This window comes from Girardinichthys multiradiatus, chromosome 15 (assembly GCF_021462225.1).
Source record: "Girardinichthys multiradiatus isolate DD_20200921_A chromosome 15, DD_fGirMul_XY1, whole genome shotgun sequence".
Taxonomy (NCBI): domain Eukaryota; kingdom Metazoa; phylum Chordata; class Actinopteri; order Cyprinodontiformes; family Goodeidae; genus Girardinichthys; species Girardinichthys multiradiatus.
This window is the reverse complement of record NC_061808.1, coordinates 28368931-28388861: the sequence shown is the minus strand read 5'-3', so window position 1 is coordinate 28388861 and position 19931 is coordinate 28368931. Positions and strand designations below refer to the sequence as shown.

The 19931-nt window shown below is 37.5% G+C and overlaps 1 protein-coding gene across 13 annotated transcripts in view; it reads right to left on the bottom strand.

Annotated features, from left to right (window-relative positions):
- Positions 1 to 19931, bottom strand: part of LOC124881654 (neurexin-3b-like) — a 435641-nt gene that overhangs the window by 323840 nt on the left and 91870 nt on the right. For 7 of the 13 annotated variants that reach the window (XR_007041703.1, XM_047387345.1, XM_047387341.1 and 4 more), the window contains exons 6-8: positions 14127 to 14428; positions 11629 to 11673; positions 7967 to 8128 (exon numbers count right to left, since the gene is read on the bottom strand). Coding sequence is in view for 12 of the 13 variants with exons in the window: in XM_047387345.1 (XP_047243301.1) it covers positions 7967 to 8128; positions 11629 to 11673; positions 14127 to 14428 (509 nt within the window). In the remaining variant the exon portion in view is untranslated. The remainder of the gene's footprint in view (positions 1 to 7966; positions 8129 to 11628; positions 11674 to 14126; positions 14429 to 19931) is intronic. The other 6 variants (XM_047387343.1, XM_047387344.1, XM_047387335.1 and 3 more) reach the window with 2 other exon arrangements.

Sequence of the window (19931 nt, the reverse complement as noted above, 5' to 3'; positions counted from 1 at the left end):
TCCATACTGACCTACTGCTGCACAGTGTGATACTCCAACTGCACAACAGTGGAGAAAAAGAGTCTGTAGGGGGGTTACCAAAACAGCACAGTGGAACATCAGAATCCCCCCTTTGCTCGGATTGAAGACATCTCCTCAGCTCACCTGCTCAAGTGAGCAAAGGGCATCCTAAAAGACCCTTTACACCCAGGACATTGTCACTTCTCCACCCTTCCATCAAGAAGAACGAGGGTACACAGGGCATGTATCCCACAAGTTTCCAAATTGTTTTTTCCTTCGGGCTGTGGACAGTCTGCTAAACAATCCCTCTGAAGTGAAGTTCATTTTACTCACAAACATTCAGATGTCAGACGGAAAATCTTGCAAAACCTCTCGAGATCAAACGTGAGTTCATAGTAATTCCCTTCTGTATTTCTGTCGCATTGCCTCTGATTGGCTATACGTCACATTCAACAGCCTACATGCTCGTTTGTCCTCAGGGAACACCACACACACTAAGATATCGGGGCAAGACAATCCAAAGTGTTGAATATCTCCGATTTCAAGTCAGAACGTTCCTGACATCCTACTGAGCAGACTAGATTACTCTGAACACATCACACACAGCAGGAATATCTCAAAAGATTATCTTAAAAGCCATCACGATGGTCGGGACATGTCAGAAGGGGAAGATCGGGACAAAAATCAGCATAAACATCCTGCTGTGTGAACCAGGCATAAAACAACAAAATGAACACCACACCAAGTGATCATAACACCTAAAACACAGAGCCGCCGATTTCTTTTTCAGAAGTCATAAATTAATAAAGAACTCATCTGTGGGAAATTTCATTTCAGTACAGCTTTGTGTGAAAAACTCAACGCATTGTTGGAGAACCAACAGTATCAAGACCAAAGGACACACCACATCACCCTAAACACTTGATCCCAACACAGGGATGAGGCAGAATTACACTGTGGGAAAGTTGCAAAAAAGTGCAGAAAAGGCCTGGAGAAAATTGAGAGCTGGGCAGAGGTTCATTGTCCTGAACAGCCAAAGCTACAATGGAATGGCTTACATCAAAGCATATTGGAGTTTTAGATGATCTAATTAAATTCCAGTCCTAAATACAACTGAGAATTTGTGGCATTGTGACTTGGAAATTGATGTTCACAGACATTCTACGTCCAAAGGGCAGGAAAGAATGAATAGTTGCACATCCAAGAGTGTCCATGCCAATACAGAATCTCACAAAGGTGAGTACAGCCCTCACATTTTTGTAAATATTTTATGATATTTTTTAATGAGACAACACTGAAGATATGACATTTTGATACAATGTAAAGCAATCACCCAGCAAACAGCCATTAATGTCTAAACTGCTGGCAACAAAAGTAAGTACACCCTTAAAGGAAATGGTCTTAACTTGTGCTCAAAGTGTCAATATTATGTGTGACCACCATTATTTTTCAGGACTGCTCTAACTATCTTGGGCATGGAGTTCACTGGAGCTTCACAAGTTGCCACTGGGATTCTCTTCCACTCCTCCATGACAACATCATGTACCTGGTAGATGTAGCTGGTAGACGATCACTGCCTTTAGTAAGGCAGTGATCATCTTTGAGGTGTGTTTACTGTCGTTATCATGTTGGAAAACTGCTTATCTTGAGGGGACAGCAAATTTACACAGTTTTACCAACTGTGAACTGAGTACTTTACATTGTATCACAGGGTAATGTCTTCAGTGTTCTCCCATCAAAAGATATAATCAAATATTTAAAAGAATGTGGGGGTTGTACTAATGTTTGTGAGATACTGTACATGCCTACTGCACAGAGAATTACAGAAGATGTGCCTCACGAAGAAATTAAACAATAAATTCAGTAAAGGCAGAGTACAAAATCCGTTGTAATCCAGGAAGCAGACAGCATCATTTCACCCTAATGGAATAACATATGATGAACAATCGAGGATCAAGCAGTACCACCATTACTCTGGCATGCTGTGAATCATATCCACAATGTCAAGGGCTGACTCATGCTGAGTCACGCTTCTTCAGATAAAATTGCAATCACACAATAGAAAAAAATGCCTATGCAAACCCAGGAAAAGTTGGTGACTGCCTAATGAACACCGTTAAACATTGAGCTGCTAAAGAGCAAGATATTTCCCCCAGGAAGCAATGGGAGCCAAAGCACAGCTAGAAGGAGAGTGGATATTGAATATTTGCAGCACATCTCCCAGTTTGCTGGAGGCCAGACTCCAAATTACCACTAACATCTGGATATGTAAACAGACAACTAGCTGCTGAAGTGTGTGATTTAAAATATGCAAAACCAAGCAGCTCACTCCAGAGTTCTCTGCACATGTAAACAAAAATATTCAATCCATTCAGCTTGAGGCAATTTTAAATCTATTGTAAATGTTAAATGAGATCTTTGCCAATTATTTTCATCAAACCAGATGCTTGATGAACCTTTCTGATCGTAATATCTCATATATCATAGGTGAATCCTTGCATATTTATGTTTTGTAGCACCTGTTGGGACCCTTATTGTTGGGCTCTATAGTTGATATTTTGCAGTAAGTACATTTAACATGATCAATTGTGAATAGACCAAAGCTGCAGTATGAAACTGGAGTGGACGCTTGCATGTGAATGTACTGTGCATCAGTAAGCAGAACACTGAACCACATCACTTCTCCACAGAACTTTCATTAATCATTTGGAATAAATTAAAGCACTGGGGAATGATTCTAATGCAAACAATTAGCCCAAACTTGTATGGTTTATACAGTTGGGTCTAACTGGAACCTTACCTGAACCTCACATAGCAAGTTTTAGCTACTCCTAGAGGAGAATATAAAACACATGCAGCTGTCAAACCTGCTCTACAGTGCTGGCTTAACACTTCCTTCATGTTTCATTTTTTGATCAGGGTTGACTACAAAAGCTGTCAAGTATTAGAAGTCAACTATTCTTTCAAGGATGCATAAGGAAGTGAAAAAAATGATTTTCCAAGGATAAAAAGTTCAACTAAGGATTTGAAAAGATATTGATTAGATGAAAAAACATAATGTGTTTTAATTTGTTAATTTATCAATATCCACAAATAAACAAGCAGTTAAAGTGTCAAAGTTTTCATATCCTTGAGCTCTTCGTGCCTTTGTCAAGTTACAATCACAAACTTCACTTTTGTACTTTATTTATACTTTACTTAATTTTATGTGACAAACCTACACAAAGTAGCAAACAATTGTAAATAGGACATGGTATTCAAAATAGTTTGAAAATGAATATTGAAAAAGTGTGGTGTGCATTTGTCCTGAGCCTGTTTTAGTTTGATACTAATTAACATCTAGAGCCAGCAATTGCCTTCAGAAATGATCCATTTAGTAAATAAAGTCCACATATGTGCAGTTTTTTCTCAGCAAAAATAAATCATCATCCAAAAATAGAAAGACCCTAAACATAGAGACAGAGCTACAATGGAAAGGTCTAGATCAAGGCATGTTCAAATGATAGCATAGCAATGTCAAAGTCTAGAGTTAAATCCGATAAAGAATATGTTCCAAGACTCAAAAGTATATGTTCCCAAAGGTTATCTGTCCAATGTGTCTGGGCTTGAGATAATTTGCCAACATAAGGTGCTCAGATGTAGAAAGATAGTGGAGAACATGCAAACGTACCAGTACAAATGCGGTTAGCACTATATTAGTCTTCTACTTTTTTATGTGCAACCCAATCAACAAATCAGTGTTTCCATGGTGACCTTAAGGGGTGCGACAAAGCGGCACCTAGCTTTAATCCTGGAGCTCCGGTGGCAGCAGGGAAGAAGATTATTGATTCTGTAATTTTAAAGTAACAAGTGCTTTCTCACGTGAAAAGGCACAAGTACAGAACCTGTCTCAGTAAATATGAAAGTGTGTCGTTTCATGCTGGATGAATGTTGTGAACATGTACACTAAGAAGAGAAGTAGATTAAGATGGATACCTGCTGTTAAAGCGTATGGAAAGGAGAATTTCTGCCAGAGCTCAGAAACCCAAAGTGTTTTATCAGTATATACAGTGACATTTGTCTTCGTCTAGTCAATATAACTATACAATATTGACTTAAATTAGTTGGGTTTCTTGTACAAAACATCTGTATTTTTTGTGGTTTTTAAAATGTTTTGTTTTACTTCAAATTTTTTTTTAAATAAAGGCTGATAGAACGATCAACTTTATTTTTTTTATCCTTACCTGTTTCTTTCTTTAAATTAAATAAATACAAAGTTCACATTTATAAAAACTGGGGTGGGAGAATGGAGAGATACTTTAAGTTTGGATCTCTAATGCTTGGATATGTTTGTCTAAACCCAGCCACATCCTAAAAAGTTTGAGAACCATTGCTCTTAAGTGACCCATATCAAACCTTACCAGAAATCCCTAATGTCTTGAACCTTGTTAGTCTTCCCCTTAAAGTTTCGACATTAGATTTTGTGAAATGTCTCTGTGTAGATGCTAACTATTCGAAGTTTGGCTCCATACTACAGTTAACCTAACCAACAATAATAAGCCTAAAGCCTGAACCAATATTAAACTACCTTCTTAGAGTGACTGGTTGATGAACTGTTTCCAGTAACATGAAAACCAAAGGATAACAACTGGCAGGACAAAAATATTTACAAGTTGTAATAAAAGGCCTAAACATCAATAAATATCTATTTGCCGTCAGCTCAAAAGTCATCTATAATTTTGAGCTTTTATAGACAATCAAAAATAAAACAGTACTTATAACACTGATTTATGTGTAGTTGTTGAATTTTAATTATAGAAACGAGGCAATATTCTACAGTTTGTGTTATTAATTCTTTAGAGGGTGTATTGTGTAATACACATATTTGGAAGTGAAGTTATTAGCTATGGGTAGAAAGATGTCACATCGCACTAAACATTTAGAAAGTAAATACATCCTTGGAGTGGTGGAAGCTAAAAAGCAAGTAAGATGTATGGATTAATAATCTGCCGCACCAGTTGATTAGACGAACCAGCTGCTTGTGACTCCGCTGCAGCAATTTTCAAATGACTATGAGACCTGGAATACACAGAAACATACCATCTGTTTTGCTGTTGCATAACTGATATTCCGAAGCAAAATTCAAACGTTTACTCCATTATTGTTTGAAGTAAAGCGGACTGACAAGCTACAGTCATAAGTTCTGGCAGATTGATACAGCCAGCAGGCTCAATGAATGTAACTCCACACTGAAACATGGATTTCTTGTGAAATTGTGTTGTCATTGATATGAATATTTTCAGTTTGAGTTGTGTTAAATTGCTAAAGTCAGCTAACAGACCGTGTGAAGCTTGATTTAGCTTATTAGCTTCCACCACTCCAAGAATGCATTTACTTTTCAACAAGATCATAGTCTTTTGAAGTCTTTCTACTATATGTAGGATACCTTTTGCCATTAATAACTTCACAGAACCTCACTTCAAGAAACTGAAACTAATCATTTAAGTAAATAATACTCTAGCATTGCCTTTCTATACATCTGAGACTGTAGCATACCTAAGCAGTGTAATCTCCAGCTTAGCCGGTTGAACACAGCATTTTAGAGACGTTATATGTACACTGATAAGCCGTTAATGCCACTGCTACTAATATTGTAGAATTTACCCAGTAATTACTTAATCTCATGCTATACCGTAGAGATGTTTGGTCTACAATGATGAAATTATTTTCACCTCAGCATGCTAAATGCTTGAAGTGGTCCTAACAGCAAGAGTAAGTACTATTTTTATATTAATCCAGCTAATGACCACTAAAAAGCATATCATAAACTCTAGATGGTCAAATGATCAATATGTGTTAAAAAGGAGATTGAGGTCAGTAACTGACTTTACCTTGATGCTTTGCCTTACTGTGCCATATACACGCTTCATACCAATACTTGCGTGCTATACAAAACAAAAGGTGAATCATATGCAACACACATACTTCTTACACGACAGGAGATGGTGTGTTACACAATCGATTGTATTTCTTCATGCTTAAACCAACTTATCAAATGTTGCTCTGTGTCTGTGTGTGTGTTGGTGGGGGGGCTTGTACTGGGCGGCGGGCACTAGCCTTGATAAGTGCCGTATATTAATGCCGTATATTAGAAAATATTCTACAAGGTGTCTGTAAGCTTCCTCTGGGACCTTGGTTCATATTGACATGAAAGCATTATGCAGTTGTATGATGTCTCCTGTTCCTCCACATCCCAATGGTGCTCTGTTGGACTGAGATCTGGTGACTGTGAAGGCCATGAGGAACCACAAACTCACTTTTGTTTTCTAGAGAACACTTTACAATGATTTGTGCTTTGGGACGTGGTGCATTATCCTGCTGGAAGTAACCATCAGAAGATGGTACACTGTGGTCAAAGGATGGAGATGGTGAATAACATTGTTAAGGTTGGCAGTGATGTTAAATAATGCTCAGCTGGTTCTAAAGAGCCAGAAGTGTGCTAACAAAAAAACTCCCCAAATCATTACACTACCATCACAAGCCTTAAATGTAGATATATGGCAAGATGGATCAATGGTTTTATGTTGTTTATACCAAAATAACCCTACCATCTAAATATATGAGCAAAAACTGAGACTCATGAGACTTAGTAATGTTTTCCAGTCTGACATTATTTTAGAGGCTTTGTGAAATGTAGCCTTAGTTTTCTGTTCTTAGTCAACAGGAATAGCACGCATCATTGTCCTCTGCTGCAGCTTGAAGGTTCAATGTATTGTATGTTCCGAAATGGTATTTCACATACCATGCTTGTAACAAATGATTATTGAACAAATGTCGCCTTTCATTTTCAACCAGTTTTACCAATCTCCTCTGACCGCTGAGATCAAAGCATTTATGTCTACACAACTGCTGCACTTGTTTTTCTAGAGCATCCTTTATAAACCCATGGAAGTAGCCAATGCATGGAAGCAGCATTCTCTAAAATAATCAGACCACCTTTTCAGGCACCAACAATCAGGCTTCATTCAAAGCCACTTAAACCCTTTTTCTTCCACATTCTGATCCTCACTTTGTACTTCAGCTAATCATCTGTACCATGTCTAGATGCTAAAGTTGCTGCAGTGTGATTAGCTGATTCACTATTGGTAACAAGTAACTGAACAGGGTAAATGTGTCCAGTGAGCGTACAACTCAAGAGGCAAACATTTTAACCATAGATTTCTATTATCTTTATTCATATGTTCACAAATAACAAGAAACAAAATCAGAAATAAAAGCTTTTCTACAGTCTTTATTTTCAAAGTTTGATTAACACATGGAGAATCAATTATGCCCACACAAGTATGCAAAATTCTACACCAACTTAAAAGAAAAACATGATTTCTGAAACAGTTTAGGTGCTGAAAATGATAGTGTTTTTTTTCAGCTCGATAAGCCACACCCCTCATTATCATAACAAAATATAAATATAACAGCAATTATTGCATGCTCTGTCACTACTCATGAGCTCAAAGAGTCAACGAATATATAAGTGTTTCTGTTTTGCCCTATTTCATCAGAAACAAATATTTCCTTGAAATTGCTGCCCGTGAGGAGGCGTTTTAACCATACACTCAAGACAATTCTGCAAATTGCATGTGACAGAAGCAATTTTGGGGTATTTTCTTGCACACAAATTGCAGTAAGTGATATGAATTAGATTAAGTGAGGGGATATTGAAAGTCTGATTCCTTCTCTGCTAACTCTGCAGCTTTAATTGGTAATTCAATTTTATATTTCTCCCCCTTGTCTTTCAGAGGGAAAGGTATTAATAACTGTATTTGTGCTTTCAAAGACAGCTTTGCCGATTAACAGGGTGCTAAGAGTTGCTTACATGACAGTGAAGCTCCAGAATCTTTGTTTTTGTGACTGCATTAAATAAGTTAAGGAACCTATGACTGTAATAATACAACTGTGCTCAATCAATATTTATCTGGATGTCTCTTACCTCTTTGAGGCACCCCATAAAATTGTTGCTAACTGGTGATCCTGGCAGGTCCGCTGTGCTGGGGCTCCCACCCACATAGAAGAAGTCATCAGAGCCCAGCATGGTGTAGTCCTCCTGAGTGTAGCCGGTGGTGGTGAGGATGCCATCCACAGATATTGTCACCTGTTGGGGCGTAACACATAGCCAAAGCCAAGCCATTACATTCTGGAATTTGTTATTGTGCTGTGTACAAAGCAAATTTCCCTCCTTGGTCTGCATTCAAACTCAGGTTTGTGAACTTTTTTTTCATTTAATACCTTGAAGCTTTTTCAGTTTTTGGCCCAGAGGACGGTTAGAATTTTTGTTAATGGAATTTTTGCCAAAGGATTCACAGGACAGGTAAAGAAAATATCACACAGGCATATTTTCTTTATCTTTGATGGGGGTAAGAGAATGGATCTTAGGTTGGATTCTGAAACTTCAGGTTGGGAGAGGGTTAGTACAATGTTCAAACCAAGGACAAATTGATTCCACTTGTCTTAGGTTTCGGGATTTATCTCTTACTGCAGACAAGCACATACACAGTCCACAGTCTAACGCACATCTTCACTCATACAAACTGTCTCACACAATCCTCTGGATCTCTACATCTGTAAATCCACGCACATGCAAAACAAAGGGAGGCTTTTCACGCCACATCAATGTCCAAACCAAGGGCAAAACTCTTAGAAAAGCAAATTAGCACACTTTAACTGGAGATGGAAGGTGATTCGATGGTGGCATACAAATCTTGAACATGCACACATGGTACACACGATCATGCCATACTGAAACCCATATCCGAGCAAATTCGTAGAGCAGCAGATGCTGATCTCTGATCAGGTTTAGCTCGAGTGTCATGTTTTTGCAAAGGATGCACCAATCAATTGGCCAACTGACCTTTGTTGCCAGGTCAAATATGTTTATTTTTTTCATTTTCATAAATAGCATCAAAACTAAGAACTGCCACACGTGTTGGTTTCTACCTGCATCAACCAACACCATATTCTTTGCACTTTTACTTAAAATTAGATAAAGCTTAGAAAGATACAAGGTTTCTCTGCAGTCTTAAACTGTGTAGAAAAGTACAGAATCTGATATCATTATTGTCCAAGTCTGGATGAGTTTTCGGACTTTTTTTTATTTGTTATCTACAAGACCAAAATTAATTTCCCAAAAAACATTTTATTTTGATTTATGTTTTTATTATATTTAAGTGGCTTTTTATATATAGACTTTTTGAGTTACTAACAGTTAAATGGACACTCATTAAAAAATCCCAGAAGGATTATTTTAACGTTGTTTGCCCTTTTGATCATTTTAACCTGGTTTTTAAACTGGAGCCAATGCTCTGGAACTTAGCTTGGTTTAGATGCTGAAAAAAGCCTTGCCATTCTTACTTTTAAAAGTTGGAAAATGAAGGTATTAATGGTCACTGATGCATAAATTGGGATAATCTTATAATTTCTCAATTTTCCTTTTGATTCAAAACTACCATGTCTATCAAAAACATGAAACACATTTGTGTTTCTGTTATGTGCTATTGTCAAAATGAATGTATCTGCAGGTTATAATTGAACTTGAAAAAACAAAACAAAATAAAACCAAAAAAAAAACAACGAAACCAGCACTGGCCAGAGAAAAGCCTAATATGAACTAGGACCATATTTCCTGTCCCAGCTAAAGAAAGGCATCTTCACAACAAAATACTGTCATCACCATGTGTCAACGTGGGAATGGTGTGCTCAGGGAGAAGCCTAGTGTTAGTTTTTCACCTCATATAATATTTTGCATGAAGGCAAAAAAGTTCTGTTTTAGTTTTATCTTACCAGACCTCCTTCTTCCACATGCTTGTTGCATCCCCTACATGGCTTGTGGCAAACTGCAAGTGGGACTTACGGTTTCCTTTGAACAACGCCTTTCTTCTTGCCTTCTTGCTTTCTATAAAGACCAGACTTGTAAGATTCACAACTAATAGTTATACTGTCTGCAGATTTTTTCATCTGAGCAGTGGATAACTGCAACTCATCCAGAGTTACTATGGGCACGTTGGCTGTTTATCTGATTCGAGCTCTCCTTGCCTAGATTAGTTGGAGGGCCATGTCCTGGTAGGACTGAAGTTGTGCCATACTCTTTCTATTTTCAGGCAATAAATTGAACAGCACTCCATGAGATGTTCAAAGCTTGGGATATTATTTATAACTGAATCCTGCTTTAAACATCCCTACAATTTCATCCCTGACCTGCCTGCTGTATTACTTTACGATGCTGTTAGTTCACCTCGGTTCTCTAACAAACCAAAAGCCTTCACAGATAATTTATAATTATACTGACATTAAAATACATTTGTGAATTCGATTTAGTTTTGTCAAAAGAAAGTATTACTGATCACAAGCTGTGATTTAAAGAGGTATTGCATAATCCCGTTCAGATTTGCTCTAAATATTTTTAACTAATGGTGTTTGTTCAGATGGGTTAGTTCCTAAGGAAGACCTTTTAAACTGTGATGAAAAATTTAACATTGTGTTATTTCATTTTAATGGATGCTAAAAACAAACTAAGGTAATCTTTTTTACTCAGCATCCTAACTGTAATAAAGACAAAAAAATTAGTCTGAAAGAAACTTTTAAATTCAAAATTTGTAAGCACAGTGGGAAGTATTTTTAATATAATTTCATTTTCTGATGGATTCATAACTACTGCATCTATCAATGAACATAAAATACATTTTCTTTTCTTTTATATTTCATAGTTTTTATTAAATAAATAACCAGTCAGGACTCAAAGAAAAAAAAAAAGAATAGATATCAAAGCCTGATCGGTGCATCTTTACTATCTACTTTGTCAGTGTCACTGGACCAGACCGGTAATCCAAGATCAGTGTGCTTGTTCTTTGAAATGTTACGCATATGGGCCCAGGGGTATTGAAACACACAAACACCTTTTCACCAGCATGCTACAAAAACTACATACAGGGAAGGCAGAGTGAGTGATACAGTGAGAAATGAAGGATGAGTGAATGAATTAGAGTGTTAGTGGTTATTCTGGGTGGCAGAGCTGAGGTTCTATGAGTTTGGTAGATGACAGGTCAATTGATGAGGTGTGTGCATGCCATGCGCCATAGTGAGTTGGAAACAACTGTCAGAGCTCCCGCAATTGAGGTTAAGGGGTGCCATTTTTTTTGCCGGCGTCTCTTTTAGGGCTCGGTGTCGAGGTCACCAACTTGGAGATTGTGGTAAGCTTCTGTCAGTTCTTGACGACAGTCCTCACAAAAAATGGGGACTTACTTGTGTGAAAAATTAACATACAAAGTAAGTTGCCCTGTTAAAGGCAAAAGAGTATTTTTTTTATTTTTTATTTAACTTGTCGGAAATCTGTAGTAATGTGGAAGAAACAAAGAGAAAAAAGTAAAAGTCAAAGTGAAAAGAACAGGATGGGGGATTGTGGGGTAAAGAAGGAGGTTGTTGGCAGGTCAGGGAGGAAATTGAGAAGAAGCGAAGAAAGAATTGCCTGGTAATACAAACCCATCTCCTCATTTTTTGATAAGAGTGTCTAGGATGGAACTCAAAGAGAACAAATAAAAGAAGAGAGGGGGAGGGGACACACGGCAAACCCAAAAAAAAGACAATAAGAATGATATCTACCAGACAATGTAGTTTGTTTACCATAGCGTGTCCAATGCCTGATTGCTTTCCAGAAAAAGGGGAAGAAAGGAAATCAACAGAATAGTGAACAAAAAAGGTTGTTAATAAGGATGGACAGAAAACAAAAAACAAAAGCAATGATGAAGAATTAGGAAGTTAGTACATTAGTTGGTTAGAAATTGGTTAGTAGTAAAGAAAAATGGATTTCATCATGGATGAGTTAGTATAGCAGGGAATAAACACTACATGGTTTGTCAGAGATCAGCTGCAGTAATTAGGCGCCATCATGCCATCCGGAACAAATTTCCTACACCGGAGTCCAGCAAAAACAAAAGCTTAACAGAAGTCCTGTCAGATATTTGCATAGGATGGCTCACATCCCAACAAAACCTGCAGTGTTCATCCACCTTTGGTCTAACAAAGTGTTCCTTTGAAAGACTAAAGAAAATGACAGAGAAAGAGAGATAAACAGTGAGGAAAAGCGACAAGCTTCAGCTCTCAGCCTCTAACCAACCCTCTGTTGGGAATTTCTGACTACTTGCTAACCTGTGGGACAATGCTTACTGTCAGAGAGGGTTAGAAAAGCTCTACTTACTTGTAGTTCTGCTCTGACAGCAACACTAAATGCTTTCTCACCTGAAACACTAAAGGTCAACCGAGACTATGGACAAACCCAACATACTGCTAGCGTTACCTTCATGCACCACTAGCTCTGTTAAGTCGGTTAGTACAGCCTCACAAGAACTCGACTAATTAATATTAGCTCCACTGAACCACAAAATACAATCTAATTATAAATAATAGGAAAATATAAAACAGTAATTGTAGCAAGGCAGGAATGGATGACTCAAAAACTTTCTACTTGGCTTTAAATTAAAATCTAACGGCTACACCTCAACAGAAACCATTTTCCTAATTAAAGCAAGGAGGAAGCGAAAGAATCCAGAAACAGTGTCAGCTTACATAATTGTACAGAAATACGAAAGCATTATCAGACATATCTAAACTATAGGAAACTATAATCTCTATCCCAATAGACAAAATTGAACATAACGTCTGAGCACATCAAGTAGAGATTTGAACATTTCACTCACTTGTAAACATGCTGCCAAGCAAAAAGTTTAGCACCCAGAGGTTTTTGTTGGACCTAATCCGGTACACATATAGACCAAAGATGGATTTGAAAACATGCTTTGACTTTCAAAGAGCTGTCAAATGCTGTGATCAGGTAGTAGCCGGAGGATCTCATAGTTATTCAAACATCTAGTTAACAGCCAAAGAATTTGCTTTGTAGATTCACTACCATCATTTGGTGGGATTAAATGAGGCTACGACATCTTGCTGCACAGTTACATATATTGCAAATTGTTGCAGCGGCCCAATTTTCAGTGCTAAATTGGATTTAGGTCTAGACTTTGACTGGGCCATTCTAACACATGGGAATGCCTTTAACTAAACTGTTATCTTGTACCTTTGGCTGTATGTTTAGGGTCTTTCTCTACAAGAACACAAACCTTCAACAACTAAATACAAGGCAATCAAACTGTTTTGGATTGCTGTGTATTTAGCTTCTTCCTATCAACTCTGACCAGCTTTTCTATCTTGTCAAAGAATAGCATCCCCAGCATGTTGCAATTACCACCGTCCCCAGCATGTTGCTGCTACCATCATGCTTCATATTGTGGGTTTAGGGGAGGTTGTGTGGTCATATTTCATAGTTGCATGTAGTGCAAACAGACGTCACAGTGATCCCGACTCAGTATTTTTAATTATATGGGGCTATTCTAAGACATGAATATGCCTTACACCAGTCCATTGTAGCTCTGAATGTATGTTCAGTGTTGTACTGCTTGAAGCTGCCTTACTCTTCAATCTTTTGCAGCTTTAAACAGGTTTCTTTGCAGGATTGCCCCAATAACTCTAACCAGTTTTCCTGTCCAGCTCAACAATGGAATCCCCACAGCATGATGCGGTCTGGTGACCTCCATTTGCTGTTGTACTTAGCTGGAAAACTCTTTGACAATTGTGCTATTAAACTATCCCTCTACTCATGATGCAAGGTCTTTTTGGTGGTTTGCTGGGGTCATTACAAATATACCAGGTCCACGCTAATCAGATAATTTATACACCCATAACATGTCTGTACGTGGACCAAATTACATCCAAATCGTACCATTCCTTTTTGCTTAGCATTTTTTTAACAGTTAATGTAATAACCATATCCCTAACCCCAATATAAGTGCTACTTTGTCTATTCATTACTAAATTACCATGCGCTAAATAAGCAAATGAATATAAATTAAAAGGAATTTGTGTGACTTTAACACAACCAAAAGTATAATTACATCTTTTCTCAATGTTTCCAAACTGTTGTGATGGAATGACAACCAATAAGATAAAGATGAGTTTCTTAAAGCCTTCTCCAAAGCTCTTCAAGGCAGCTTCTCTACAGAACAAAAAAATCTCAAACTCCATCCATCACTGTTACCCCCGATTACCTGTCTCAGGTTGCGTGTCACTTTGATGTCATGCCAGGAGTTGTCATTGAATTTTCCATTGACTGGCTCTACGATGGCCTCGAAGGCCCCAGAACCGAGGTTGATGACAAGAGAAACCGCCCCGTCTTTCAGGGCCAGATTGACATAGTCGGCGGACTTCCCTGTGTGGAGGAGGAGGCCGTTTCGCTGCCACGTCTTGAAAGACAGTGTGATCTCGTCGCTGCTGCTCTGAATGGGGTTCTGCGACAGGTCGTAGCAGAAGTACTCCGAGCCACGGAAGGTGGCCACATTCTCCTCACGTGCTGAAATGACAAGAGAGGAAAATCTAAATGACTGTTGAGCATTCTCAAATTGACTACATCTTAATAGTCATAGCCACAAATATTTATGCATTTATTTAAGGATTTTCCAAAAATGACAAGCATATTTATTACCTGTAATTAAATGAAACCCATGTTTAGATAACGGCATGTTATAGCGGAAACTTTGGTAACATCCTTATTTTAATTAGTTTGTTTTCCAGCTCCAAGCTTAATCAGCCCATATGTGCTTTATGAGAACCTATGGGAACCTTTAAAGACAGGTTCTTACTCTCCCTCTCAATCTTCCAATCAACGCTAACCAGATTTCCTGGATCACTACTGTAGAAAAACATTCCCACACCATGAAGCTGCCACCACCAGTTTTCTCAATCCAGCTCCATTTTTACTCAGAATAAATGACACACAGACAACTGTATTTGCAAATTAAATGACAACTGAAGCCACTGGGCTGTATTGAACTTTATTTATGGGAATCAGATTAAAGGGGGCCGAATACAAATGTATGCCACATTTTTATTTCTTTAGTTGTAAAACATGTATCATTTGTTTGCTACTTCACAATTACGTAGTGTTTTGTGTTGGTCTGTCCCAATAAAAATCCCAATAAAACCCATTGCAGTGCTTGGTGGTAATGTGGCAAACAGTGAAAAAGTTCAAGGGGGTACGAACACTTTTAGAAAGGTGCTATACAAGGAGTGGCATTATATAAAATGACTTTAAATCTGGTACATGCACCCACACAAACACACACACAATACACTGCCCCCCATAATTACTGCTGCGAAAATCCTATCATTCAGTTCAGATCACAAAATCCAATCTGTATGACCATGGTTTTAGGTTCCATGTACAGCCTTTTAAACAGACATTATACTTATGATGGAACACAATTCCTCGCTAATGGCATGCATAAATCAAACCTAGTCTGATTTTGCAGTTTTTACATCACTCTGATGTTACAGAGTGACTTCCTGATTGTGTTTTTTTGTTCATATCAGCACATAGAGTAAACTGAGATGAGGTGGGGGCTCAAGCCTGAGGGCAAAAATAAACATGCTGGTTTCACAAAATGTCAAGAGACGACGGTATGAGGGGTAGTGTTTCTGTAAAGTACAATATGTGAAAAAAAATTTACAGTTTCCATGGCATTTCTTAAATATGGACCAGGCTGGTTAAGACTAGATGAATTCATTACCTTCTGTGCTAAAATCCACTTTAAAAAGAAAAAAAAAAGCATTTAGATCCTTCCATCTTTTTAAACTTCTAGTGAATTTCTAAGTTGCCTATTCTTTAAAAGGATCTTGATTAAATAGTTTTTATCTATTTGTAAACTATTCTTAGGGAAAATTATATTTATACAAGTTTCAGTCTCAGTTTAAAATGTACCACACCACTAAAGCTGCTTAAAGATTATTTTATAATCTAAATTTTACCTTTGACTATAGGACCACAAAAATCTTGTCTAAATTTGATCTTTGACACCATAGAACATTGTATTATGTTACCACAAGCTCCAGTGGTTTAGGCAGGATGGTTAGTGGGAATAAAGGGATTGAAGACTGAAGGGGGTTGAAGATTTAAAGAACAGAAGCTTTTTACTTCACAAAAGACTAATCCTGTTTAGCAGTAATACGTCTTCCATGTGGAGTTTCTCAAGGTTTGATCCTAAGGTCTGTTTTGTTCTCATTATATGTTTTGCTATTATAATCTTTTTTTTTGGAAAATAAAGGGCTTCTTTCTACTTTTTTGTTATTGACATCCAAATCTATTTGTCAATTCAAACTAAAAACTGACAGTTGTTTGGAGCCCCTATTGGACTTTGTTGATAATATTAATACATGGATGAATTAAAATGTTCTCCATCTCAGTAACCAAATGGAAGTAGTTTCTTTTGAGAAAACACACCTCTTGCAACTTTCTATTTGTACACGTTTTTTTTTTGTTTGTTATTAATCTTAATATATTTGACAGCTCATTTAAATTCATCAAACAAAGTAGTTCAGTTGTCAAGACTTGCTTTTTTCAGTGATGACTACTTACCAAGGTATTGCCTTATATTTTGTCTAAAGATTTGAAAGACTGATACATGCTTTTACATCAACACATTTAGAAAAATGTAACTTCTTTGTGTCCTATTTCAAGGACCTAGAAACGGCAGCAAATAACTCCAGTGGCCTGAATTTATTGACCTTATTTTCCTTTTATGTTTGATATAAGGATTTTGTTTATGGTTGTCAAAATTCCTGACAGTTTGGCCCCATCATATTTAAAGACTTAAAATCATTACACATAGACAAGAACAAGGACACTGAGAAACTTTTTGCTCTTAAATGTTCCTATAGGTTCAAACAGAAAAAGAGAGGTGTTTGCTCTTTCTCAGTAGCTGCTGCGTAATTATGAAATAAAGTACCAATCCATAAAGGTCCACCTACATTTAGGTTTTTCACTTAAATAGAGTGTGACATATTCATTTCATAAATCTGTTTTATTTCATTTTACAACATGTCTTGTCCTTATAAGATACCCTGTCTGGATCTTTGAACAATCCTGAAATCTCTTTGGAAATAATTGTGTACCGTAACAAAAAGTAAAGGGGTGTGAATACCTTCTGGTGACACTGTAGCTAAACTGGACAACTGACATAGCAAACACACAGCATCCAATATGTGACTCTTCAAATGCAAACATGTTAACATACCAAACCAATGTGTTGCTATGGTATTTAAATATGGTAAGGTCACATGCCAGCACACAGGAAAATAGAAGTTCAAATAGGCATTTCATTTCCACTGTGTCCTGCATTTCCTTTTGTATGGTTAAAGAAAAATAACACGGAGCCCAGGATGGGGGAAAAAAGAAATGAAAGGGATACCTAGGACATGCTTCCGTTTGTTGTGCTGGATCAGTCAGTCTGTAAACATGAGAGAGCGGTTTTGTGCAGCTGGCAAAGACACAGATGAATGGAAAAACGAGAAGGTAAACACTGCGAGGAAAACAAGTGGGACGAGCGGCGAGGCTGTGGGGACGATGGGCTGTATATTCCAGTCATGGAGAAATTCTCCCTGCAGTATCAAACCAAAGTTGTCACATGGCAGACAAAAGGCAATATTACAGGAGGCAAAATAGGCACAGCGAAATCCTTCCTTCCTGTGCCAGGAGAATAAATACAAACCTATTATTAAAACTGAGAATGGAGACAGAGGGATATACATCGAAGGAAGAAAAGGCATAGTCTTGTCTTCTCATTCTCACCCCAGAATCTAAGAAAATGAGCAGGCATCAACGGCATGGAGAAACCGTCTGATTAAACTCGGGTAATATTGAACTTCAGCAATTGTGTTGAACACCGAAGGCAAAATGATAATGTTGCAGTTACTCAATATGTGACATGTCAGTTCCATCATCATCATCATCTGCCAGACCCGTTTCTCCAAAAGTCTTTCCGAAGACTAATGAAATATTGATGCTTATCTCAACAATGTGGTTATACAGGCTCCATGCCCGAGCTGGCGTCACTATGCATCTGGAGTAGAGACGACTAAAACCAGAGACAGGCAGTAAATTACCCTGTGGTGTGACAATATCCTTCTAGAAATTTGTGTTATGAAAAAAGTGCTTCCTCCCTTACAGATTTCTTCTGTTTTTGTCACACATAAAGCTTTCAGACCATCAAACAAATGTATATCAGAAAAAGATAATCTGTGTAAATACAAAAATCAGTTATTAAGTTGTTAATTTCATTTATTAAGCTAAAAAAAGATTTTCAAACCAACCCGGCCCTGTGTAAAAATAGTTTTTGCTCCCTAAAGCTAATAACCACTGCCATCAGACATTCACAGGATCTTTCACTGAAAGTCAGTGCAAATGCATTTTGGCCCACTTATCTTTGCAGGGTTGTTTTATTTCAGCCACAGGGAAATGATATGTGTTTTAGGTTTAAGGTTTATTCCATTAGTAACCTTCCAAAAAGGTGTGCCTCCCTTTTTTGTCTTGTCAAATTACAGAACATCTAAGGTTTTGATGATCATGATGTTTCCTGTGGAATTGTCAGACATACTTTTGCATTGCTTGGTGAGCAGTAGTTGGTTCCTTGGAATGCACGTTATTTTTATCTAGTCTCTTTTTTGTTATTGGATAATGAACACTGAATTTATCTGAGCCCATGCTTTGTATGGTGCTCTAGGTTCTTTTGCAACTACTGTGATGAGTCGTTAGCGTGTTCTTGGAGCAATTTTGGTAGGCCAGCCACTGCTTAAAAGGTTCACCACCATTTCTCGTTTCATTGGTCGTTTACTTGTGGATAAAGGCTCTTACTGTCAGGATAGGCTCTTAGACTAGAACCCAGAACACAGACAGGCAGGAAGCAGCACGCTGTGGTAAGTAGAAAATGATTTAATTTACAAAGAAAACTCACAACAGGCAGGTGAACGCAGGGAATAAACATGGGCAGGTTTGACGTTGCAAACAGGAATGGACAGACTTGGCATGAAAACAGCCATAAACAGGCGTAGCTGGGCAAACAGTATGTATTCACAAGATGAGAGAACAGCAGAGTATATATGGACCATGGCAGAGGTGAAACAAGTGAGACTGATATGCAGGTGGACAGAGAGAGTGAAAACAAAACATGACTGGAACTAAACAGAAATCCAAGGACAAAATCTAACTAAAAGAAATTCTTACAAAAGTAACAAAACATAAAATGCTCCATAAACAGAACAAGTAAAAAACTAAACCTTAAACTGGTCAGAAACATGACTCAAAACAAAACTCAAAACACCTTCAAATCATGACACTCACTGGGATTCACCTGAGTCCCAAAGAAAGATGTCAATGACTTTATTTCTCTTCTGTTCTTGAATTTTATTAGATTGGGGCATATTGATAACTTCCAAAAACCACCTTAAAAAATGTGGCTAATTATAGTTAATTCATTGAGCTAATTGAGTTTAATAGGGGAATAATTACTTTTTAATTTAAGGCCAGATTGGTTTGGATAGCTTTTTTGCTTTAATATATGAAATTTTCATTTGAAAACTGCAATTTATATTTACTTACATTATTTTTGGCCGATATATATACCACTTATTTTGGCAGGCAAAGTTAATGAGGAGCTGTGTGTCTTTGCAAACCTGCAGCATCAAAATCTTTTTCATCTTTGCCAGAAACCTGAGCCTATGCTGCTCTTACCTGACCCAAGTAGGAGAGGTGATCGTCATGGCAACTCATCTTATCTATCCTCTTTACTCTAATTAGTTCGTCTGAGGACTGCAGCTCAAATTGCAAAACAGGTCTTCTTAGTTCAGAAAGATTCCTTGGGACATGATTATAATAATCTAATGTAACATTTTGTTTACTTCATAGCTGGCAAACTTTAAGGGAGGACCTGAAGCCAAAACTGGAGAGCCAAAATTGCAGTGAGTCAATCCTCAGGCCAAAATACTCAATTTTTGTGTAAAGATAATCCTGTAAACAGTCAAAT